This window comes from Rhinoderma darwinii, chromosome 3 (assembly GCF_050947455.1).
Source record: "Rhinoderma darwinii isolate aRhiDar2 chromosome 3, aRhiDar2.hap1, whole genome shotgun sequence".
Taxonomy (NCBI): Eukaryota; Metazoa; Chordata; class Amphibia; order Anura; family Rhinodermatidae; genus Rhinoderma; species Rhinoderma darwinii.
In genome coordinates this window covers 157,659,264-157,680,357 of record NC_134689.1, presented here as the reverse complement: position 1 = coordinate 157,680,357, position 21,094 = coordinate 157,659,264, and the positions used below count along the sequence as shown (strand labels likewise).

General features: G+C 39.9%; 1 protein-coding gene across 2 annotated transcripts in view; it reads left to right on the top strand.

Annotated features, from left to right (window-relative positions):
* Nucleotides 1-19,908, top strand: part of PTPRB (protein tyrosine phosphatase receptor type B) — a 154,592-nt gene extending 134,684 nt beyond the window's left edge. Inside the window, exons 30-34 of one of the 2 annotated variants that reach the window (XM_075856952.1) lie at nt 1,639-1,761; nt 6,283-6,446; nt 8,133-8,268; nt 15,030-15,150; nt 15,232-19,908. In XM_075856952.1, coding sequence (XP_075713067.1) covers nt 1,639-1,761; nt 6,283-6,446; nt 8,133-8,268; nt 15,030-15,150; nt 15,232-15,254 — 567 coding nt within the window. In that variant the 3' untranslated portion in view covers nt 15,255-19,908. The remainder of the gene's footprint in view (nt 1-1,638; nt 1,762-6,282; nt 6,447-8,132; nt 8,269-15,029; nt 15,151-15,231) is intronic. The other variant, XM_075856953.1, reaches the window with a different exon arrangement.
* The last annotated feature ends 1,186 nt before the right edge of the window (nt 19,909-21,094 follow it).

The window sequence follows — 21,094 nt, the reverse complement described above, 5'->3', positions numbered from 1 at the left end:
AAGTGAATACAGAATTTTAGAAATTTTTGCAAATTTATTAAAACTAAAAAAACATCACATTTCGCATGGACATAAGTAGTCAGACCCTTTGCTCTGACACTTGAAATTTAGCTCTGGGGGCCTCCCATTTCTCTAGATCATCTTTGAAATGTTTCTACACCTTGATTGGAGTCCACCTGTGGTAAATTCATTTGATTGGACATGATTTGGAAAGACACACCCCTCTGTATATAAAGTCTCACAGCTGACAATGCATATCAGAGCAAAAAAAAGCCATGAGGAGGAAAGAACTATCTGTAGAACTCCTCAGAAACAGGATTGTAAAAGACACATGAAAGCCCACCTGTAGTGTGCAAAAAAGCACCTAAAGGAGTCTCAGACTCTGAGAAACAAGATTCTGCGGTCTGATGAAACTAAGATTGAACGTTTTGGCCTTAATTCTAAGCATCATGTCTTTAGGAAACCAAGCACTTCTCATCACCTGCCCAATACCATCCCTACAGTGAATCATGTTGGGGGCAGCATCATGCTGTGAGGGTGTTTTTTCAGCGGCTGGGACAGAGAGACTGGTCAGGGTTGAGGGAAAGGTATGTGACTAGAGCAAAGTACAGAGATATTCCTAATGAAAACCTACTCCAGAGTGCTCTGGACCTCATACTGGGCCAAAGGTTCACCTTCCAACAAGACATTGATCCTAAGCACACAGCCAAGACAACACAAGAGTAGTTTAGGGACAACCATGTGAATGTCCTTGAGTGACCCAGCCAGAGCCCTGACTTGAACCCAATCAAACATCTCTGGAGAGACCTGAAAATGGCTGTCCGCCGACAGCCCCCATCCAACCTGACAGAGCTTGAGAGGATCTGCCGAGAAGAATGGCATAAAATCCCCAAATCCAGGTGTGCAAACCTTGTGGCATCATACCCAAGTAGACTGGAGGCTGTTATCACTGCCAAAAGTGCTTCAACAAAGTACTGAGTAAAGGGTCTGAATACTTATGTCAATGCAATGTTTTAGTTTTTCCTTTTCAATAAATTAGCAAAGTTTACTAACATTCTGTTTTCACTTTGTCATTATGGGATATTGAGTGTAGAATGATGGGGATAAACTGGGTCTGAAGAATTTCCGAATGCATTGTACTGTATATGGGAGGTGTGGGATAGATATACTTTTTCATGAATGCAACCTGAATACTCAGATTTTATCTTTTCACATACTCTGTCTTGAGATATGAATGCTTCATAGGCTATAAAGCAAAAAGGAAAACAATGTAAACAGCATGGCAGCATGGTTTTTAATGCCCTCTTTATATTCTGGAGCTTTGCTTTTGTTTGATCCATAATTTATTTCCTTTCTGCCATATTTTTGCGATGAGCTTACTATAGCAATAGCATCTAGGTATGAACTTCCATATATTCTATTAAAGGAAATATCGTACATTCATCTTGCTATATACATTACTTTGCAATTACCATCATTATAGATTTGCAATTCAAGTTAACTGTGAATTTCATAAGTGTAGGACTTCTAGCTTCTAGTTCTAAAACACTTTTACAGCCATTGACTATGCCTCAGCATTTCTTATAACAGACCGCTATGATCAGTCACACTTTATCTAATTATATTTTTTCCTTACAGGTAAAATGTGATCATTACTGGCCTTTTGACCAAGACTCATTGTATTATGGGGACCTCATAGTTCAGATGCTGTCAGAGTCCGTGCTTCCAGAATGGACAATAAGAGAGTTCAAAATCTGCAGCGTAAGATGTTTTCCTCATATTGAGATTAAAGAGTGTGAAAGTTTCCACTTCTGTTCGACCTTATTTATCAAGTACATAAAATCGATGGCAAAGCACTCAATATGTAGATTTTATTTTTCAAAACTTTTTTCAGTAATATATCAACATGATTTGTACCCTTTGCGGCAACCCAGGTGAACTTTATATTTATTGAAAAGTCAATATGACAAATTTAGTGAAACTTGCAAACCTTAATATAGACTGATTGATAGGGTGGCAGTCAGATTTGCATTGTGGCATTTAGACTTGACAACAGAACTGTGGTTAGAGGAAAAATAATAGCTGTCATGCTAGTTACTTCTAGAGAAAAAAAAAGAACACTTCACAATAAGAGGTAGCTGTATATTTTATACACTCCTCAATAGAGATGAGTGAACCGGGACAACCGAACCCGGTTTCGGTCCGAACATCGGGAAAAGTTCGGTTCACAGCGAATCCGAACTTCACCGGGTTCGGCCGAACCCGTTTTGACTAAACCCGGTCAAAAATATTATACAAATCGGCAGCCACTTGTCTCTATCAATCACTGATAGAGAAAAGAGGCTGCTGATTAAAAATAAAATAAAAAGCATTTCATACGTACCCGGTCGTTGTCTTGGTAACGAGTCCCTCTTCTTCCTCTAGTCCGACCTTCTTTCCTGACGCGGCAGCCTGTGATTGGCTGCAGAGGCCGCGGCAGCCTGTGATTGGCTGCAGCAGTCACATGGGCTGTAACGTCATCCAGGAATGTCGGGCCGGATGTCGAGAGGGACGCGTCACCAAGGCAACGGTCGGGAGACCGGACTGGAGGAAGCAGAAAGTTCTCGGTAAGTATGAACGTCTTTTTTTTTTACAGGTTACTCTATATTCTGATCGGAATTCTCTGTCCAGGGTGCTGAAACAGTTACTGCCGATCAGTTAACTCTTTCAGCACCCTGGACAGTGACTATTTACTGACGTCGCCTAGCAACGCTGCCGTAATGACGGGTGCACACATGTAGCCACCCGTCATTACGGGGCCTCATGCACACGACCGTAAAAACACCCATTATTACGGGTCGTAATTACGACCCGAAATAGTGGGCCCATAGACTTCTGTTAGCCACGGGTACCTTCCCGTTTTCTCATGGGAAGGTGCCCGTGCCGTTAAAAAGATAGAACATGTTCTATTTTTTTATTTTACGGGCCGTGCTCCTATACTTTATAATGGGAGCACGGCTCGGAAAAACGACCGGCTGCCCGAGGCCGGCCGTGCTCATCTCCTGAAATACTCTGTGCTGCCTTAAACTCTGTGGACAGGTCAGAATCCTGTTTCTTTTAAATGCTGCTGGGGAACCCGCTCGGTCCACTATATAAGGCTGCGCTACAGTGCTTGGGAATAAGTGACTGGGGCAGAAGAGGATGGAGACGCAGCCTTATATAGTGGATCGAGCGAGTTCCCCAGCAGCATTTAAAAGAAACAGGATCCTGACCTGTCCACAGAGTTTAAGGCAGCACAGAGTATTTCAGGAGATGAGCGTGCGGATCTTGTGCGGGGTGGTGACTTGCCAATCATGTGAAGGTGTTATTGAGGACAGGAGTGGAGGAGAGGTAACAGACTGAGAGCTACGTAATGGTAAGAGCAGAGTTGACAGCAGCACAGAATCTGCACGCTCCTCTCTTGAAATATTCTGTGCTGCTGTGAACTCTGCTCTTACCATTACGTAGCTCTCAGTCTGTTACCTCTCCTCGACTCCTGTCCTCAATAACACCTTCACATGATTGGAAAGTCACCACGTAATGGTAAGAGCAGAGTTCACAGCAGCACAGAGTATTTCAGGAGATGAGCATGCGGATCTTGTGCGGGGTGGTGACTTGCCAATCATGTGAAGGTGTTATTGAGGACAGGAGTGGAGGAGAGGTAACAGAATGAGAGCTACGTAATGGTAAGAGCAGAGTTCACAGCAGCACAGAATATTTCAGGAGAGGAGCGTGCGATTGGCTGCAGAGGCCGCGGCAGCCTGTGATTGGCTGCAGAGGCGGTCACGTGACGTGCGTGACCGCCACTACAGCTTGTGATTGGCTGCAGCGAGCGATGAAACGTTATCGCTGGTGGCCGGACAGGAGGAATGTAAGTATGAACGTATTTTTTTTTTATTACATTAAAATTTTATTTTCCGCGTGCCGAGCATGGTACTGTCAAGGTTGCTGAAAGAGTTAGTACAGCCCATTAACTCTTTCAGCACCCTGGACAGTACCATGCTCGGCGCACGGAAATTACAGGTTCGGTCAGAACTAGTTCGGTCCGAATCGAACTTTTTCGTGAAATTCGGCGAACTAGCCGAACCGAACTTTTCATAAGTTCGCTCATCTCTACTCCTCAACATTGAAATTGCAACACCAAGAAGGAAAAGTTTTGGAATTGAGGAAATCACAGGATAGATAGACATGTTAATGATGTGCAAATTTTAAAGAAATGGAAACAAAATATTCTAAACATCTTGATTTTTTCAGTATCGAGTATGAGCGCCACGTGCAGAAAATACACGCACTTTCACGCTTTGGCATGCTATCAATGAGGTTATTAATGGTTTTCTAAGGAATGTTATGCCACGCTGAATTCACTTGGAAATGCAAGTCATCAAGATTGACTGCTGGCAGCTCCCTTTGCAATTGCCGACCAATGACGTCCTAGATGGGAAACAAGTCCGAAGACACTGCGGGCCATTATAGCACGTTTAGGCCATGCAGGCTGCTCACAGTAGCACGAGCAACATGCGGCCTGGTGTTGCCCTTTTGAAAAACGACTTCTGGGACACGTTGGAGAACTGGTAATACTACTGGTTCACACGACCAAATCAATGGGACACCGAGCTGTTAGTGTACCCTAAATGAAGACTAGAGGGGTCTGGCTACTGCGCATTATGCCCCCCCACACCATAATCCCAGGAGTAGAACCGGTGCCACGTTCCCTTGTGAAGGCCTCTTCATGGCGTTGCCCACGTGGTCTCCAGACCAATTTCTGGCTATCATTGCCATTGTGTCCGAGACAAAAGTGGGACTCATCGCTAAAGAGGATAGACTTCCATTACAGCCTTCATTGCCATCTTGCTGTGCATCTTGATAGCCTTTGAGAACAGTGGCATGTGGTCAATGGAAGACCTGTAGCTGGACGGCCGGCTCATAGCCCAATGTCATGCAAACGCCTTCTGATGGTTTGTGTCAACACTGGTTGCCGCTCTAGGCTTGGGATGTGATGTTCAATTTCTCTTGCAGTACAGAATGGATAACTACGCGACATTCTTCCAATCAGACGATCTGTCCGTGCAGAGGTTCGCCTCTGCGCACCTCTTGCTGTCATTCCCATCCTCCGGGATAGCAAAGTTGAACAGTGCTGACATCTCGGCCTAGGTGCATAGCGGTCTGCCGGACCGATAAACCAAGGTCTCTCAGTTCAAGGAATCCGTCCCTCTCACTTTGCGACAAGTTGCGAAAACTGGCACGTCAATGAACAGGAGGCATTGCACAATCATCCCACACCACTTAATCCGATTTTTGAGATTTCATGTGGCTATAAAACTTTGCTTTCAATCTGGCTTTTATCCCCCTCCCACATGCCACAGATTGGAGGTAGGTGCTTGAAAATGTGATAATTTGCAGATCTTAGCGACACCTGTTACTTCATCGATTTGCATCGATTTGCAATTTCAATGTTGAGGAGTGTATGTACATCCAAAAGGGATTGATCTCAATTTGTGCCAGTGACAGAGGGGTCAATAGTTACTTCTTTTTAACCAAAAATTGGATAGATACAAGGTAAAGATTATAAGAAAAACACTGCCTTTGGGATTTTTTAATTCTTCCATTCCACTGGAATCATTAGAATGTAAATATTTTTAGCAGAGAAGGCAGTAGAGTGCAAATGTGCTTGGAAGATGCTTTTAATGGACCCTGGATAACCCCCTAAATTACTTGATAAGGAATAAATGATGTTACAATGACATACTGGCAGCCGATTCTTGTTGGGTTCGTGGAAAAAATAGAAAACATTTCCTTTATATGAGTTAGGAAACATATTTAATTATAAATATTATAAAAGTACACTGAGTGCACATTTGCTATGAGGCATTAATATAACAGAGGTCTATTTTAAGTACAATTTCTAGTTTTCAGTTTCCTTGTAAAATGTTCTGAGTTAATCCTGCAGCCCACTGTGCTTAAGTTTACCAGTCTAAAAAGTAGACTTTTATTATACATTTTTAATTTTGTATATGGATGTAAAACTCATGCCATAGAAAGCAAAATAATAATAATAACAAAAATAATTATATATATATATATATATATATATATATATATATATATATATATATATGTATATATATATACATATATACACATATATACTGTATACATAATTTATAACAACTAATGTGTGAGGATAATTGTAAAAATCATAATTCGATTTACATATCAATTATATCAATGTAAGTACTTGACAAGATTGTTTGCTGTTCTCTATAGGAAGATCAACTAGATGCTGCCAGACTGGTCCGTCATTTTCACTATACTGTGTGGCCTGATCATGGAGTTCCAGAGACTACTCAATCTCTAATTCAGTTTGTACGAACTGTCAGGGATTATATTAACAGGACACCAGGAGCTGGTCCTACTGTGGTCCATTGCAGGTATTGCTAAAATGCTTTACTGGTATCCTGTGTAAACGTTTTTTAAATTACATCAGTACAACTTTGTCTACAGATATCAATAACATATTGCAAATTATATGTAAAAACATAAATGTATAAATGTTTTTTATAGGTGTTCCTACGTACCTATTGGGAGAACATGGGTCCTCTGATCCCCTTATAGCTTTAAAAGCTGGCCAGGTTTTAAGCAGAAGGGAAGAGCTGGCCATGCCTGTGAACATGCTTGGCTGTTTCTGTAGTTCCCATAGACTAGTAGGCTGGGGTCAAATGGTGCTGTTATGGAACCACTGGTTGCGTAATTCCAAAAAAGCTTCTGGAGACTGTCGGGAGTAAGCGTGCAAATAAAACTGCAACCCCAAATCCGTCACAACTCTGATCGACAGAATCTAAGGCTACTCTGACGTATTCACCAGAGCCCACCGCAAGGTGGGATGGTTTTTGCTGCACAGAACCCAGGTTGTTCTAACAGAGTTCAGTGTTGGATAAGTGGTGCAATGCAGGCTATACCTGAACATGTTACCAGACAGCCAGAGGGTAAACAGAAAGTCCAAAACAGAGCAAGTGGAAATCAGGTACAGCAGAGGTCAGAACCAGTCGGGAGCAGATCATCAAAATCGGTAAACAAGGGGTTAACAAGAGACAAGCCGAGGTCAGTTTCCAAGCAGTCAAGAAGTCTAGGGCACAGAGAAAGTGAGAGCTTCATCACCACACCTAAGAAGCTAGAAAAATGACAAACAAAGAAAGAGGGAGGAGGCCAGGTGTCACAGCGCGGGGTGTGGACCCACTGGGCCGTACCGCGTAGCGCGGTAGCAGCTGGCCAACAAGGTACAAAACAATGTCTATAGTTCAGAACGGGTACCTGAGGCAATGTAGACAGTAGCGGAAACACGGCTTGACTTTCACAGCAGGTGGCACCGTGAATGCAGCGGAAGACACGACTTGACTTTCACAGCAGGTGGCACCGTGGATGCAGCGGAAGACACGACTTGACTTTCACAGCAAGTGGCACCGGGGATGCAGTGGAAGACACGACTTGACTTTCTCAGTAGATACGATAGCACGGGATACAGTGTACAGGCAGCAGGAACGGGTAACACTGGGAACTGGAAAACACTGGGAGACCATTTGCAAGACAAAGTTAGGTATACAACAACGCTCAGGCGAGGAACAAGTGGGCAGATCCCCTTTTTATAGTCCAGCAGCCATTTGGGCTAATTATTGGTTGGTGACCAATTTTAACCTATGTTAACCTGTGTTAAAAATGCATCAAAATCGCACCATGTGAAACCAGCCTTATGAAGAGAACCGCACCTACGCACAACTACCTATCCCCTGCTTCTACAGCTTAATAGGGTTGCAGGACCTCCTTTCTGTTGGTAGATGGTAGATGGGGGTCCCTGGGGTGATACACCGCCTATCAGACATTTTTGGCATATCCTATGTGGCTCTCCTACATTCAGCATTGCTTAGCGCTCTGATAGATACCCTTTCTTTCTTTATGGTCCAGACAAGTAATGATAAGACAAAATTAGCTAACCAAATAAAATCATACATTTCTATTTTCCTTGCTACAATTGCTGATAAACTATCATAATATAGATTCCAGGGAACAAATTACTGCCCAAATACAGATTTATAGAATTCTATTTTTCATGTGCTTTTTAGTGCTGGAGTTGGAAGAACAGGAACATTCATTGCTCTGGACAGACTCCTGCAACAAGTGGACACAAAAGACTCAGTGGATATTTATGGCTCTGTGTACGATCTACGACTTCACCGCGTGCACATGGTTCAGACTGAGGTGAGAGTGCTGCTCTGTAATAAATGGGACCCAAAAAGATCTGTATCCAATGAATTCATCCTAATTATTAAGTATGTCTGAGGTGAGAGTGCTGCTGTAAAGGATCTGCCAGACGCCCGTGTCGACGCCCGTGGGTAATCAGTCTGCACCTGCTCCTAAGTCTGAGAGAGTGACACGATCTTCTACCAGTCAGGCTAGGAGGCTGAGGAGTGGGAGAGCCTATCACAGCCTGGCCAGATGGAGCTAGCTCCCGCCCTCTGTCTATTTATACCTGTATTTCCTGCTCCTCCTTTGCCTGTGATTCTTTTCTGTTTCCTGGCTCTGCTGCTCCGGCTATGATTATTGACCTTGCTTCATTTTTGACCCTGGCTTTACTGACTACGCTCCTGCTCTGCGATTTATACCTCGTGCACTCCTGGTTTGACTCGGCTCGTTCACTACTCTTGTTGCTCACTGTGTTTCCGTGGGCAACTGCCCCATTTCCCTTAGCTTCTGTGTACCCTTGTCTGTTTGTCTGTCGTGCACTTATTGAGCGTAGGGACCGTCGCCCAGTTGTACGCCGTTGCCTAGGACGGGCCGATGCAAGTAGGCAGGGACTGAGTGGCGGGTAGATTAGGTCTCACCTGTCTGTCTCCCTACCCCGTCATTACAGCTGCTCTGTAATAAATGGGACCCAAAAAGATCTGTATCCGATGAGTTCATCCTAATTATTAAGTATGTCTGAGGTGATATATATCTGAGATTTTAAGGTCCAGGCTGTAAAACTGACCCTTAGTAGTCACGTCTTTTGAAATACATGCGTCACTTAAGACATGAAGTTAATTGTTGCAGTTAAAGGGAACCTGTCATCAGCATTTCATCTATTGAACTCTACTCACCCCTCGCTGGCCGCTGATTTCAAAAGTTCATTGCTGTTATCCCCTCTCCTAAACTCCTCCTCCGACCGTAAATAACGGTCTGCAAACATTTATCGCCTTTTATGGTAATAATCCAGCAGTCTTATTCGTTCCCGTCCTTATGCCCGCCCACCGCCGAAAACTGGCCCACGCTGAAAGACGTCAATCAAAAGAAAGCTGTCAATCAAAAGTAAGCATTCAGTGCGGGAACACGAAAAACTGTTTATGGTCAAGGAACCTTCCTAACAAGTAGGGATTGTCCAAAGCAGATAACCCTTTTAACTGGTTCCGGACCGCTGGCTGTGTTTTTACGGCCAGCGGTCAGGGTCCTTAAAACCCGCACCATAGACTTTTTACGGCTCGGGTTTTAGCTGAATGTCGGGTCTACGGCTGTCAGTGACTGCCGGGGACCCTGAGGAGAAGATAAAAGCAACTTTCGCTGCTTCTATCTTCTCTTATCACTTGTACACAGCGCTCAATGAACGCTGTGTATAGGAATAGAGGCAGAGGTCACGCCGCTGTCTCTATTGCTCCCGGTGTTCATGTGACTGGTCACATGATCGACGAGTGCCGTTCGTGACAGACTGCTGCTGGGTCTTACTAGACCCAGCACAACCCTATTAGTGACAATCGTCACTATGAGAGGACTGATTTCCCCTGTAACTGGGGCTGCTGTGCATTTCATGGGGAATACAAGTATTTACTAAAACAGACATGTCAGGAGAGCGGATAGGTCCTCTGTAATAGGCAGAATTTCAATTTCTGAGTAGAGTTATGCTTTAAAGATGAATTTCAACATATGGTTTTGGGTGCTTTACATAGTATGTTATGTCTTGTTGGGAATCAGTGCGCATTCCAGTTCGCAGACCTCCACCATTGTTAGTTACTTATGTGTCTTCATTAGAACTTAGAATATGTTACATGATGTCTCTTTAAAATAAGTGAACACACATCAAATATGTTCTCTAAACTATTAGATTGTGATGGCATGCAGGGAATATATGCTAAGTATTTCCATCAGTCATTTCATATATTTGCTTTGTTCCATTATCATATAATGATAATAATGACAAAGTCACTTTCATGGAATAGAAATCATTTTAGAAGGATTTGCAGAACGTTGGTTTAGAATGTTTTGAATAAAATATAAGAATTCTGTTAAAACACTGGAATTGTTGTAACTTGTATTCCATTTCCAACTGAATCTACTTCTGTTAAGTTCAGAACAAATTATAATGATTTCCCTGCACATACAAAATAATTTCTATGAGGTAAAATAAATTATAATGATTATCCTTTGGCAGAAATAGCCCATGATGCTTAGAATAAAAGAGCAGAATGGAGACCCATTTGCATTCTGTTTACCAGTAGATGTGGTTAGAGCAAGTCCCATGTGTCAGAACATGATTTCGGAGTTGAACAACAGTGAAACATCTGCCCCCAGGTTGTTTTAAAATCTTAGGCCAACATCACATTGAATGTACTGTGCTACGAGGCTACTGGAGAGATGCTGGTACTTGCTCCGCTGTATATGAGGCCACTTCCTACCACTGCATGTAACTGCGAATTATAGTTAGTGTATATATAAGTAAATGTATCATGGGCTTTTATACCAGTACAACAATAATTGTAATATGCAACAGTCTGTATGTACTGGTTCTTCAGCTTGTTTTCTGGGCTGTTAGTAACGTTATAATACATTCAGTATATAAAGTATCGCTTCAACATTTCATTCATGAGGAAAAATGTATCCAAACTGGTCCAAAAGAAAAGTGGGATAGTTTCCCATAGTAACCAATCAGGTAGAGTGCTTTCATTTTCCAAAGTGCTTTTGATAAATGAGAGATAGAATCGGATTGGTTGCAACTACTCCACTTTTTCTTTGACCAGTTTTGACAAATCTCCCCCATAGTGTTTATTTCTTTAATGTAAAAATAGTCACTAGATAAACAAAAGGCCATTTCTGAGACAGGAATGCAACGATCATGGTCTTTGATTGGAACAATACGGAGCAATCATAATTACGGAATGAGATATACCCATCCTGCACGAAGATCTCCCAGCAATTATGAGAATCTTTCCTTTTCTTATTTTAATGGAAGGACTTAACCACAATGTTTGACTACCATTATCTATGTCCTCTGTTATTCCATTTTAGAGTTTGAGCTCTGCGTTTGTCATATATGCCGGGAAAATACTGTCCTTTTAGCCTCTGTCAGGCTGGTATATGTTGGTATACTTTTTGGTATCACGGTCAATCTTTGTTTTTTCATTTTCGTCTTTTTTCCTCACCGCCTTCCAAAAGTCATACCTTTTTTATTTTTCCGTCAACATAGCCGTAGGAGGGCTTGTTTTTTTGTGGGACAAGTTGTAGTTTTTCATGGCACCATTTATTGTACAGCATAATGTACTGGAAAGCTGAAAAAAAATTATTTGTGGGGTGAAATGGGCAAAAAAAAAAAAAGACGTAATTTTTTGGAGGGTTTTGTTTTTACGGTGTCCATCAGGTGGTAAAAACTATATGTTCACCTTAGTCTATGGGTTGATACGATTACGGCGCTACCAAATTTATGTTTTTTTTTTAATGTTTTACCACTTTTAGAAAAAAAAACGATTTGCTAAAAAAAAATTGTTTTGTGTTGACATATTCTGGGAGCCATAACTTTTTAATTTTTCTGCCAATTGAGCAATGTGGGCGCTTATTATTTGTGGGTGAGCTGTAGATTTTACGAATATCATTCTGGGGAACAAGTGACTTTTCACCACGTTCACCAAGCAGGTTAAACAATACTATATAGTTCAGACGTTTAAGGACGTGGCGATACCAGTTATGTTAACTTTTTAATTTTTTGAACATTGCTTTAGGGAAAATGGGAAAAGAGGGTGGTTTTTTGAACTTTTAATATATATATATTTTTTGGAACATTTAAGAAGACTTTATTTAAAGAGGCTCTGTCACCACATTATAAGTGCCCCATCTCCTACATAAGGAGATGGGCGCAGTAATGTAGGTGACAGTAATGCTTTTTATTTTAAAAAACTATCTTTTTTCACAAAGTTAGGAGCGATTTAAGTTTATGCTAATGAGCTTTCTTAATGCCCAAGTGGGCGTACTTTTACTTTCGACCAAGTGGGCGTTGTACAATCAGCATCATGCACTCTTCTCCATTCATTTACACTGCACTAGCGATATAGATATATCACTATGTGCAGCCTCATACACAAGCCCTAACATTACTACAGTGTCCTGATAATGAATACACATGAAATCCAGCCTGGACGTCATGTGTACTCAGAATCCTGACACTTATGAATCTTTTTTTGTGAGATTCCGGCAAGTGAAACCAAATCTCGTTTAGCTCCGAGATCTCGCTAGATTTCTTATCCGTTGCTGGAATCTCACAAAAAAGAGTCAGAAGTGTCAGGATTCTGAGTACACATGACGTCCAGGCTGGATGGTCATGTGTATTCATTATCAGGACACTGTAGTAATGTTAGGGCTTGTGTATGAGGCTGCACATAGTGATATAACTATATCGCTAGTGCAGTGTAAATGAATGGAGAGGAGTGCATGATGCCGATTGGTCAGCGTCATGCACTCCTCTGTACAACGCCCACTTGGTCGAAAGTAAAAGTACGCCCACTTGGGCATTAAGAAAGCTCATTAGCATAAACTTAAATCGCTCCTAACTTTGTGAAAAAAGATTGTTTTTTTAAATAAAAAGCATTACTGTCACCTACATTACAGCGCCCATCTCTTTATGTAGGAGATAGGGCACTTATAATGTGGTGACAGAGTCTCTTTAACAGTTTTTTTACTTTTCTGGTTAATTCCCCTAGGGGACTTGAACCAGCGATCATTGGATTGCTTGCATTATATACTGCGATACTAATATATTGCAGTATATTGCTATACTGATAGTCTCCTTTGAAGCCCTGGCAGAGGCAGGGCTTCAAAGAAGTAGAAAGATGGCAAACCTGGGGGTCTTCATTAGGCCCCCAGGCTGCCATGACGACCATCCGCACCCTGCAATCACGTTGTCGGGGACATATGGGACATCAGAGGGGGCGGCAATCCCTGATTCTAATGATTTAAATGCCGCGTCCGCGATTGACCGTGGCATTTAAGGGGTTAAATGGACGGAATCATAGTGATCTGTGATTCTGCCTGTTGCAGTGAGGTGTCGGCAGTATTATACAGCCGACACCTGCTAAGTATGGAGCGCACTCAGTCCATGAGCCCGCTCCATACTTCCCCTTAACGGCTGCCACGTACATGTATGTGGCACGTCGTTAAGGGGAGAGAAAAGTGCAAATCGACCACGCTTTTTTATGCAGAGGCACCCCTTAAAAAACAAAGTATACAACACGGTATACCTTATTAACATAGGAGTCTATTGGCTAAATATGCCGTTATATGCCTATACAGTGGTATATGTCTGAGCCTTCCTTCAGAGGTTTACGTTGCACAATACTCCCGACGTATACGTCTGACAAAAGACTCAGACGTGATGGAATGGAGTCTTAAATGTAAACCCAGGGACCACATGCAGTGCTCATATGCCCAACCATAATTTTGGGAACACTGTGGTATATTTGCCATCTCTAGAAGTTGTTCTGTGTATGTCTATGTATATGTATGTATATATATATATAATATGTATGGGCATTTCTGTACACCTGTGTTCTGTGTTAAGGCCTTACATATGTATTTTGGCACAAGTATTTTTAATGGTTATTGAATATATTTTAATTTTACAATTGCACCATACGTTTTACAATGCAGCTTTTTCAAGGCCAGTTCACTATTCTATGTAGTTTTTCTGTCTTTAGTTATAAATACTTGATGTCAGTCGCCTACCAGAGATAGAATGAGATGATAGAAAGCTTTTTATTTACCAGGATAATTGCCACCCTTCCATCTCAATAGTAAGCATACTTTCAATCTATCACCCTCTTCCTCAACATGAAGTGATAATTATTCAGACTCCAGCCTTATTTCCAGGGGAACTGTCAAGTCTGTACAAGACTAATGTGGAAATGTAAAGCATTGGAAAAAGAATAAAACTAGCCATGCATTAGAGATTTTACATTGTTTTGACAAACAGCATTTACGTTTCTTCAAAGTAGTAAACCACAAAAGTGTTCTCTATGGGAAACCAAACCTCATTTTGCCCAATTAATTACATAACATATTACATCAATGAAATGTTGAAGAATAATTTATTTATGGGTACTTCTGGTAATGGCTACATTAGAATACATCTATTTATTCTTCCATCCACTACTACAAAGTCCCTTCCAAAGATTCTCAGATGCTGTATTTAGAGTGGTATTTCCATGACTCTGCATTGATATCTTGAACAGCAGGTTTATTACATGATTCCAGTGCAGAGGTGCATGTGCGTGTGCAGCCCACTTTTTATTAAAATCAATGGACGTTATGGAAACCTATGAATTAGAGTATTTGAAAATAAGGTCTGGACATTGACAGAGGTCCCAACTCTCAGATCCCCGTTGTGTAATTCTTTGCAGTGGTGTCTCAAATCTACTTATTTTTATTAGAATATATTTATGATTTCTAGGTTATATGTGCACCCTTTTCCGTAAACTCTATCTGATATTTGATGTATTATATTGACTTTCTCTCAAGCTGTAGATTGTAAGCTCATTGATCAATTTAATGTGCAAGCTTCTATGTGACGTCATGTCTTGGAATATGTTTGGGGTGATTAGAAAATATAATATACTGAACTCAATGATGCTGAATATTTTACCATATTTACATCCGCTATCATATAAATGGCAATTGCTTTTATTTATTAAGAGAATTCCCACTTACTCCTTTTTTGTTTTTTTCTGCAGTGCCAATATGTTTACTTACATCAATGCGTTAGAGATGTCTTAAGAGCAAGAAAACTGCGAAACGAACAAGATAATCCTGTATTTCCAATTTATGAGAATGTGAATCCAGAATATCATAGAGGTGAGAACACCAGGATACCAATACTTCTTAACTTCTATTCTAATAATCTGATTTTACAACTAACTCCACTTTATTTTGCAGAAAATCTGTATGCCAGGCAATAAATCCCATAATACCATCTGCTTCAATCAAGACCAATCTACATTCAGCATGAGACATGGTGTAGGTCTTCAGTATTTCTTCTGCATCTTGTGATGTATATGTAATTTTACTGTAATTCCCATCATGGTCTTATGATATATATAAATATATACCTGTTTACAGACTGCTTACTCAAGTACTTTTCCTAAAAATGAGAGACCCTGGATGAACTATGACGATTCTGCAATAGCTGACAATTTGCATTGTGTCAATGTATGCGGCACATTTGCATTAGTGCACTGACATCTCAATGACACATTATCCAAGCACTTCTATGCCAGGGATCTCTTCATCTTCTGTCAAACTGCATTTGGCTAAGAACATGTAGAATACAGAACCAGGAATAATCTGTCCGTGAAATAAGAGGCAAATAAACCACAATGAGATTGGGCCTGTGGGCTTTTCTTGAAATGTGCTGTATATAAAAACACAAGATTGATCTAACTCTACGGTAGTAACAGTGGCTTTTGTCACTTCTAGACAATTACAATAAAAAGTAAAGCCTTTATGCACTTATAACTTACCTAAAAGTCATTGTAAAGTACCCCGGTCCAAATCTTGGCCAGACTTGAAGACCTTGTTCATCAGATATTGGGGACTTCTAGTTCTATTTCCTTGCACAGGTTTCTTAATGTACAAGGGCATTTAGGGCTTTGTGGTGCTTTTGTAACTAAAGATAGGCCCACATAAACTTGTGCCTGTATATTTACGGAGGTTGACGTTCCTATATTTTCTGTGCCCTGATAATTAATGATGATTCTACATCTAGATACTAATTGACTAATAATATATAAATCATACCAAGTCCTGTATGTATCAAAATGTATAAACCTCTGTGTTAGCAAGTCCTAACTTATACCCAATAATTTGCACTCAAATCTAACATAGGCACTTGTGTAAATGATGGTGGCCTTGATCAAGGTGAATCGTACAATTGCAATATAAGCTATTTAGGACTATGAGCAATTTGTTTTGTAATGCCGGCACTTAACCAGTGGTGCTCCAGTAGCAGAACCTGAGCTACAAGTTGAACCATTGCCACTGTAATTTATAACATGGATGTATAAAGCTATGATATTAAAGTGTTGTGTTTCTATAGGACAACACATATTATTGACAAGTTCTTAATATATAATATGCAGATATAATGTACGTTCTAAGCATGCTGAGATAATGTTATGTTACTGAATGGAAATAGAAGTATTAGCACTTGGACATTTCAGCATAGCTTATTAGTTACGGTCTTCTTACAGAAACTCAATGCTTTCCATAACTGTTTTATCATAAGCTTTATGTTTGCTATACAAATTAATACTAATGATATTTGTATCCAAGTATAGCCGGAAAGAACAAGTTGTGTAATACATAATCTTGTGACCTAATATTCACGCATCCTGGAACATGACATGACACGCATAGCACTGAACACCGCATCTGGGTCACATTTACAAGCCATATCTGCAAAGGTTTGTTATCCGTGATACAGGTTACCATGGTAATTACAATGTTCAATACTAAACGGTTAGAACATTATTCATTAGTAAATGAGCATTCTGGCCCAAGGCCTCTTAAAGTGGACTTCTACAATGGCCTGACTGTCATTAGACAGCAAGTAGATCTCAAGAAAGGGCTTATCTGTGTACTGCTTCATACTTTTTGAATACAGGTGTAAAGTATGTACATATATAGAGGTATTGGCTCGTGTATGTATATTTGTCAAAAATAAAGAGGTTCTGTTAATAAGACAGAGACCGGAAGAACTATAATATTGCCTAATATATCTACATTAATTGGTGCAATTGTACTCACTAGACAACACACCGAAGTTCCGAACTCAGGGTCTATAAGAAGCATGGTACATATGCTAATGAGAATATGTGGCAGGTCATCTCTCTCACTAATCCCTCTTGGTGCTGTTGACTAGTCCAAAGGGATCCTTTCAGCCAATCACGCAGACTTTTACATCGGCCAATTAACGGACAAACGCGCGTTCACAGAACACTTGAAATCAATGGTAATTCTAAAGGAACCGTTGCTTTCCGTTTAATCGTTCGATCCTCTCTTCCTCTGACGGAAGAGAGGTAAACATATATTAAGTGTAGTGTGAACTTAGCCTAAGAGTGAGTTTTAAGGTCAGCAGTCAAATATTCATTAGGATATGCTCCAAGCTTCCTTTTAGACCTTAGAAATTGTGGTTTGTTTAGAGCGTCTTAGTGGAATATATGTATTACATATGGAATGTACCTTGCAAAAAAACAACACAACCATCATAATAAGTATGAATATTACTTTAATACTGTGGCACATAGGCTACTACAATTATTGGCAAGTGAAGTGACATTACATTTCTGCCACATACATTAGCAACTTCAGAGAAATGGCAACATAGCTTCAGTCTGCATGTGCATTTCCACAATACAAGGATGAATGACATTTATATACCAAAGGCTGGTTGCACACGGCCGTAATATCGCGACATTTCCGCTTCCGTATTGTGGCTACAACATACAGATCCCCTGTGGGTTTACTGAACCAAATTTATAGAACCATAGGGTTCTATGGTGATTTACATTTGGTTAAGTAGAATTGCAGGGGATCCAGGTGCTGCAACTTTAATATGGACACGAAGCTGCGGCCATTTTATGGCTGTGTGAAACTGCCCTTATTTAGTATATTAAAGAGCTCTCAAGCTTTTATTCTACTCAGTGAGTTTGATTTGTAGCTTCTACTACAATACTGTAGCAACTATTTGCTTTTAAATTATGTTTAATCATATTTATTTAAATATTACCTGTATTGTTGATATGTTTTAAGAAATACATTTAGAGCCTACTGTTAGGCTTCATGCACACGGCCGTGCCCGTAATCACAGCCTGTGATTGTGGGCACGGCCGGCCGCCGACGGCCACAGCCCGCATTTTTGGCCCGTTCTCCCATACAAAGTATGGAAGCACGGCCCATAAAATACGAAAATAGGACATGCTTGATAATCCCCAGTACAGTTCTACAGCACGGACACCTATCCGAAGCGATATGGAAAGGTGTCCGCGGCCAATAGAACTGAATGGGTCCGTAATTACGGAGGTTTTTTACGGTCGTGTGCATGGGGCCTTAGTGCTGGACAGATATCCTGCATTACTGCCAAGCACTATAGGAGAACTTGTTAAGGGTTCGATAAATATTATTTGTATTTGGGGAAAAATTTATTCAAAAATTATTAATCAAAAAAATAATTCTCCATTGAGTGGAAGCATTTATTGAGTCCAAATGTAGGGATGGGACGTACAGGGATGACATCATCATTGGTAATTGGTCTTAAAGTTATTACCTTTATGTTAATTTAAAGTGACATTTTTTTTGCCTGGGGTGAGTCAATTTCTCATCCCAAATTCTTTTGTATCTGGAGTCTTAAGTGTTCTCCATGCCTGCATACTCCAGATCATAACAACCTCATTTTCTACAGGAAGTGATGTCATAATCCTTCATATTATTATATACGCCATTTCTTAGAATTTTAGGAAAGGAAGAACTTATTCTATGGGATTAAATAAAAATGTCATTTTAGGAAGGGATATTAATTAATGCTTAATAATATGTCTTTAGCCACATGCTGCACCAACTACAAACATACCTCCCGTATTTCATTTCATTTATTTTATTACCTGACTTATAAAAAGAAGTTAGTTAGATGGTTGTATGTATAAAGATTATAAAGATTATATATATATATATATATATATATATATATATATATATATATAGCGCAAAAAACACTAAATCCATATGCAAAAATAATGATTTCCAGCCAGGCCTGATTTTAAGTGCAGACCTGCTATAAAGGTATACCTGTATATTAACCACATAATACATTATGTGCGATTGGCTAGCTCCAGCTTAAGGTCAGAAATATACAAATATGAGCTACTGTATATCAGTTGCCTCACACAACGGGGGCAATGAATAAAAACTAGTGCAAATGAAAACTGGTGCAGTGGCATGTAGTTACCAATATAATTCCAACCTTCACTTGTTAATACAGTAAAAAATGAAAACAGCAATGTGATTGGTTGCTATGGGCCTCTTTCCTTTTGCACTAGTTCCGCCCAGCACCTTTCTATTTTGGATTACGAAAGACATATTCCAGAATCTTGTTTTTTTTTTCTCATTAGATTCAAATGTAGCAAAAGCCTTATTTTACAAGGAGTGAAACACTGTGAAAAATCTTCTTGGAAATGTCAAGTCATTTGTAAGCTTTTTCAGTGATTGTTACTCTTGGATTACTGGTTTGTATATAACATTAGAGTTCAATACTGTGTTATTGGACAGTTTTGCTATTTCAGTTACAATGTAATAAGAAGTGTAATGTTGTTTTTTTTTTGTTGTTTCCCCCTGTAATAAAGCCTGTTATGTCTATCAGCATTTCACATTCAGTGCAAATAAAAAGGAAAAAAAAGCTCTTTTTGTCTGTCAACGTTTTTGTGATAACAGCAGCTACTGATCAGATCAGAAACCATATGTGTCGTGCAGAAAAAAAAGTGTGAAATCGTAGACATACATAGGTACAGTATGACCCCATAGAACTCCATAGGTGCCGTACTATGGCTTCGCACAAGCTCGGAGCTCCAAAGCTCATACCAAGCCACATTCCGCCCATCTAAATAAGACCTTAGTCCCATCGAAATGAATAGAATCTAAACTACTTATCAAAAAACAGCTAACAATAAATGTACACGTGAAGCCAGCCTTAGGCTAGATTCACATGAATGCGGGAAACTCAGATGTGAAAACGTGACATTCAGAAATATACAAATGTAAGCTACTGTATATCAGTCGTCTAACACAAAGGGGGCAATGAATAAAAACTAGTGCAAATGAAAACCGGTGCAGTGGCATGTAGTAACCAATGTAATTCCAGCTTTCACTTGTTAACACAGTGAAAAATTAAAACAGCAATGTGATTGGTTGCTATGGGCCGCTTTCCTTTTGCACTAGTTCCGTCCAGCAACTTTCTATTTGGGATTACAAAATACATTTTCCAGAATCTTGGTTCTTTCTCATTAAATTCAACGCTCGTGTGAATAAGACCTTATTCTGTTAGTAAGTAGAACTTTTATAGATATCCTGCTTCAGAACCTAAACTACTGTATGTTTTGTTTTCTTTCAAGTCATGAAACATCCTGCGTCAAAAACTAACAGAATATCTTTTTTATCCAAATGAAATGAACTAAATGGATATTTTTTTTAAATACTGTATATAAACATATTAATAGACAATTTCTATTGTAAGATATTCAAATAAAGTCAGTATAGTCAACGCATTCTTACACAAGAACTGGCTCTGTGTCTGGACTGACAGTTCAATTTCTTCTCTCCATTGGACCAGTCTACATTTATTTAATTTTTATTAAACAATCATATAATTCTAATAGTTGTAACTTTAAATAAAGCAATATCTTATGAAATATGCCACACAAAAAATCTTATTTTTTTCTCTCTAATTAGAGCTATAATACTGGCAGAATTGACTCTGGCAATTTTTTTATTCCATTTTTTTCTTTGTTAATTTTCACTGTGCAATATGATTTCTTTATGAGCAGGCCTAAAGTTCCAGGCAACCACAATCTATGAATCTGTTCTAGCAAGAACCTCTAAGTAATGTAGATTCATATGTTAATTCCAATATCAACTGAAATTGTATTCAATGATGCATATTGAAATATAACCCAAAACCAAACAAGGTCAGAAGCCTATCTCCCCTCAGGCATCCTGCATGTATTAGTCTAGCAGTGTTTAATACTATGCA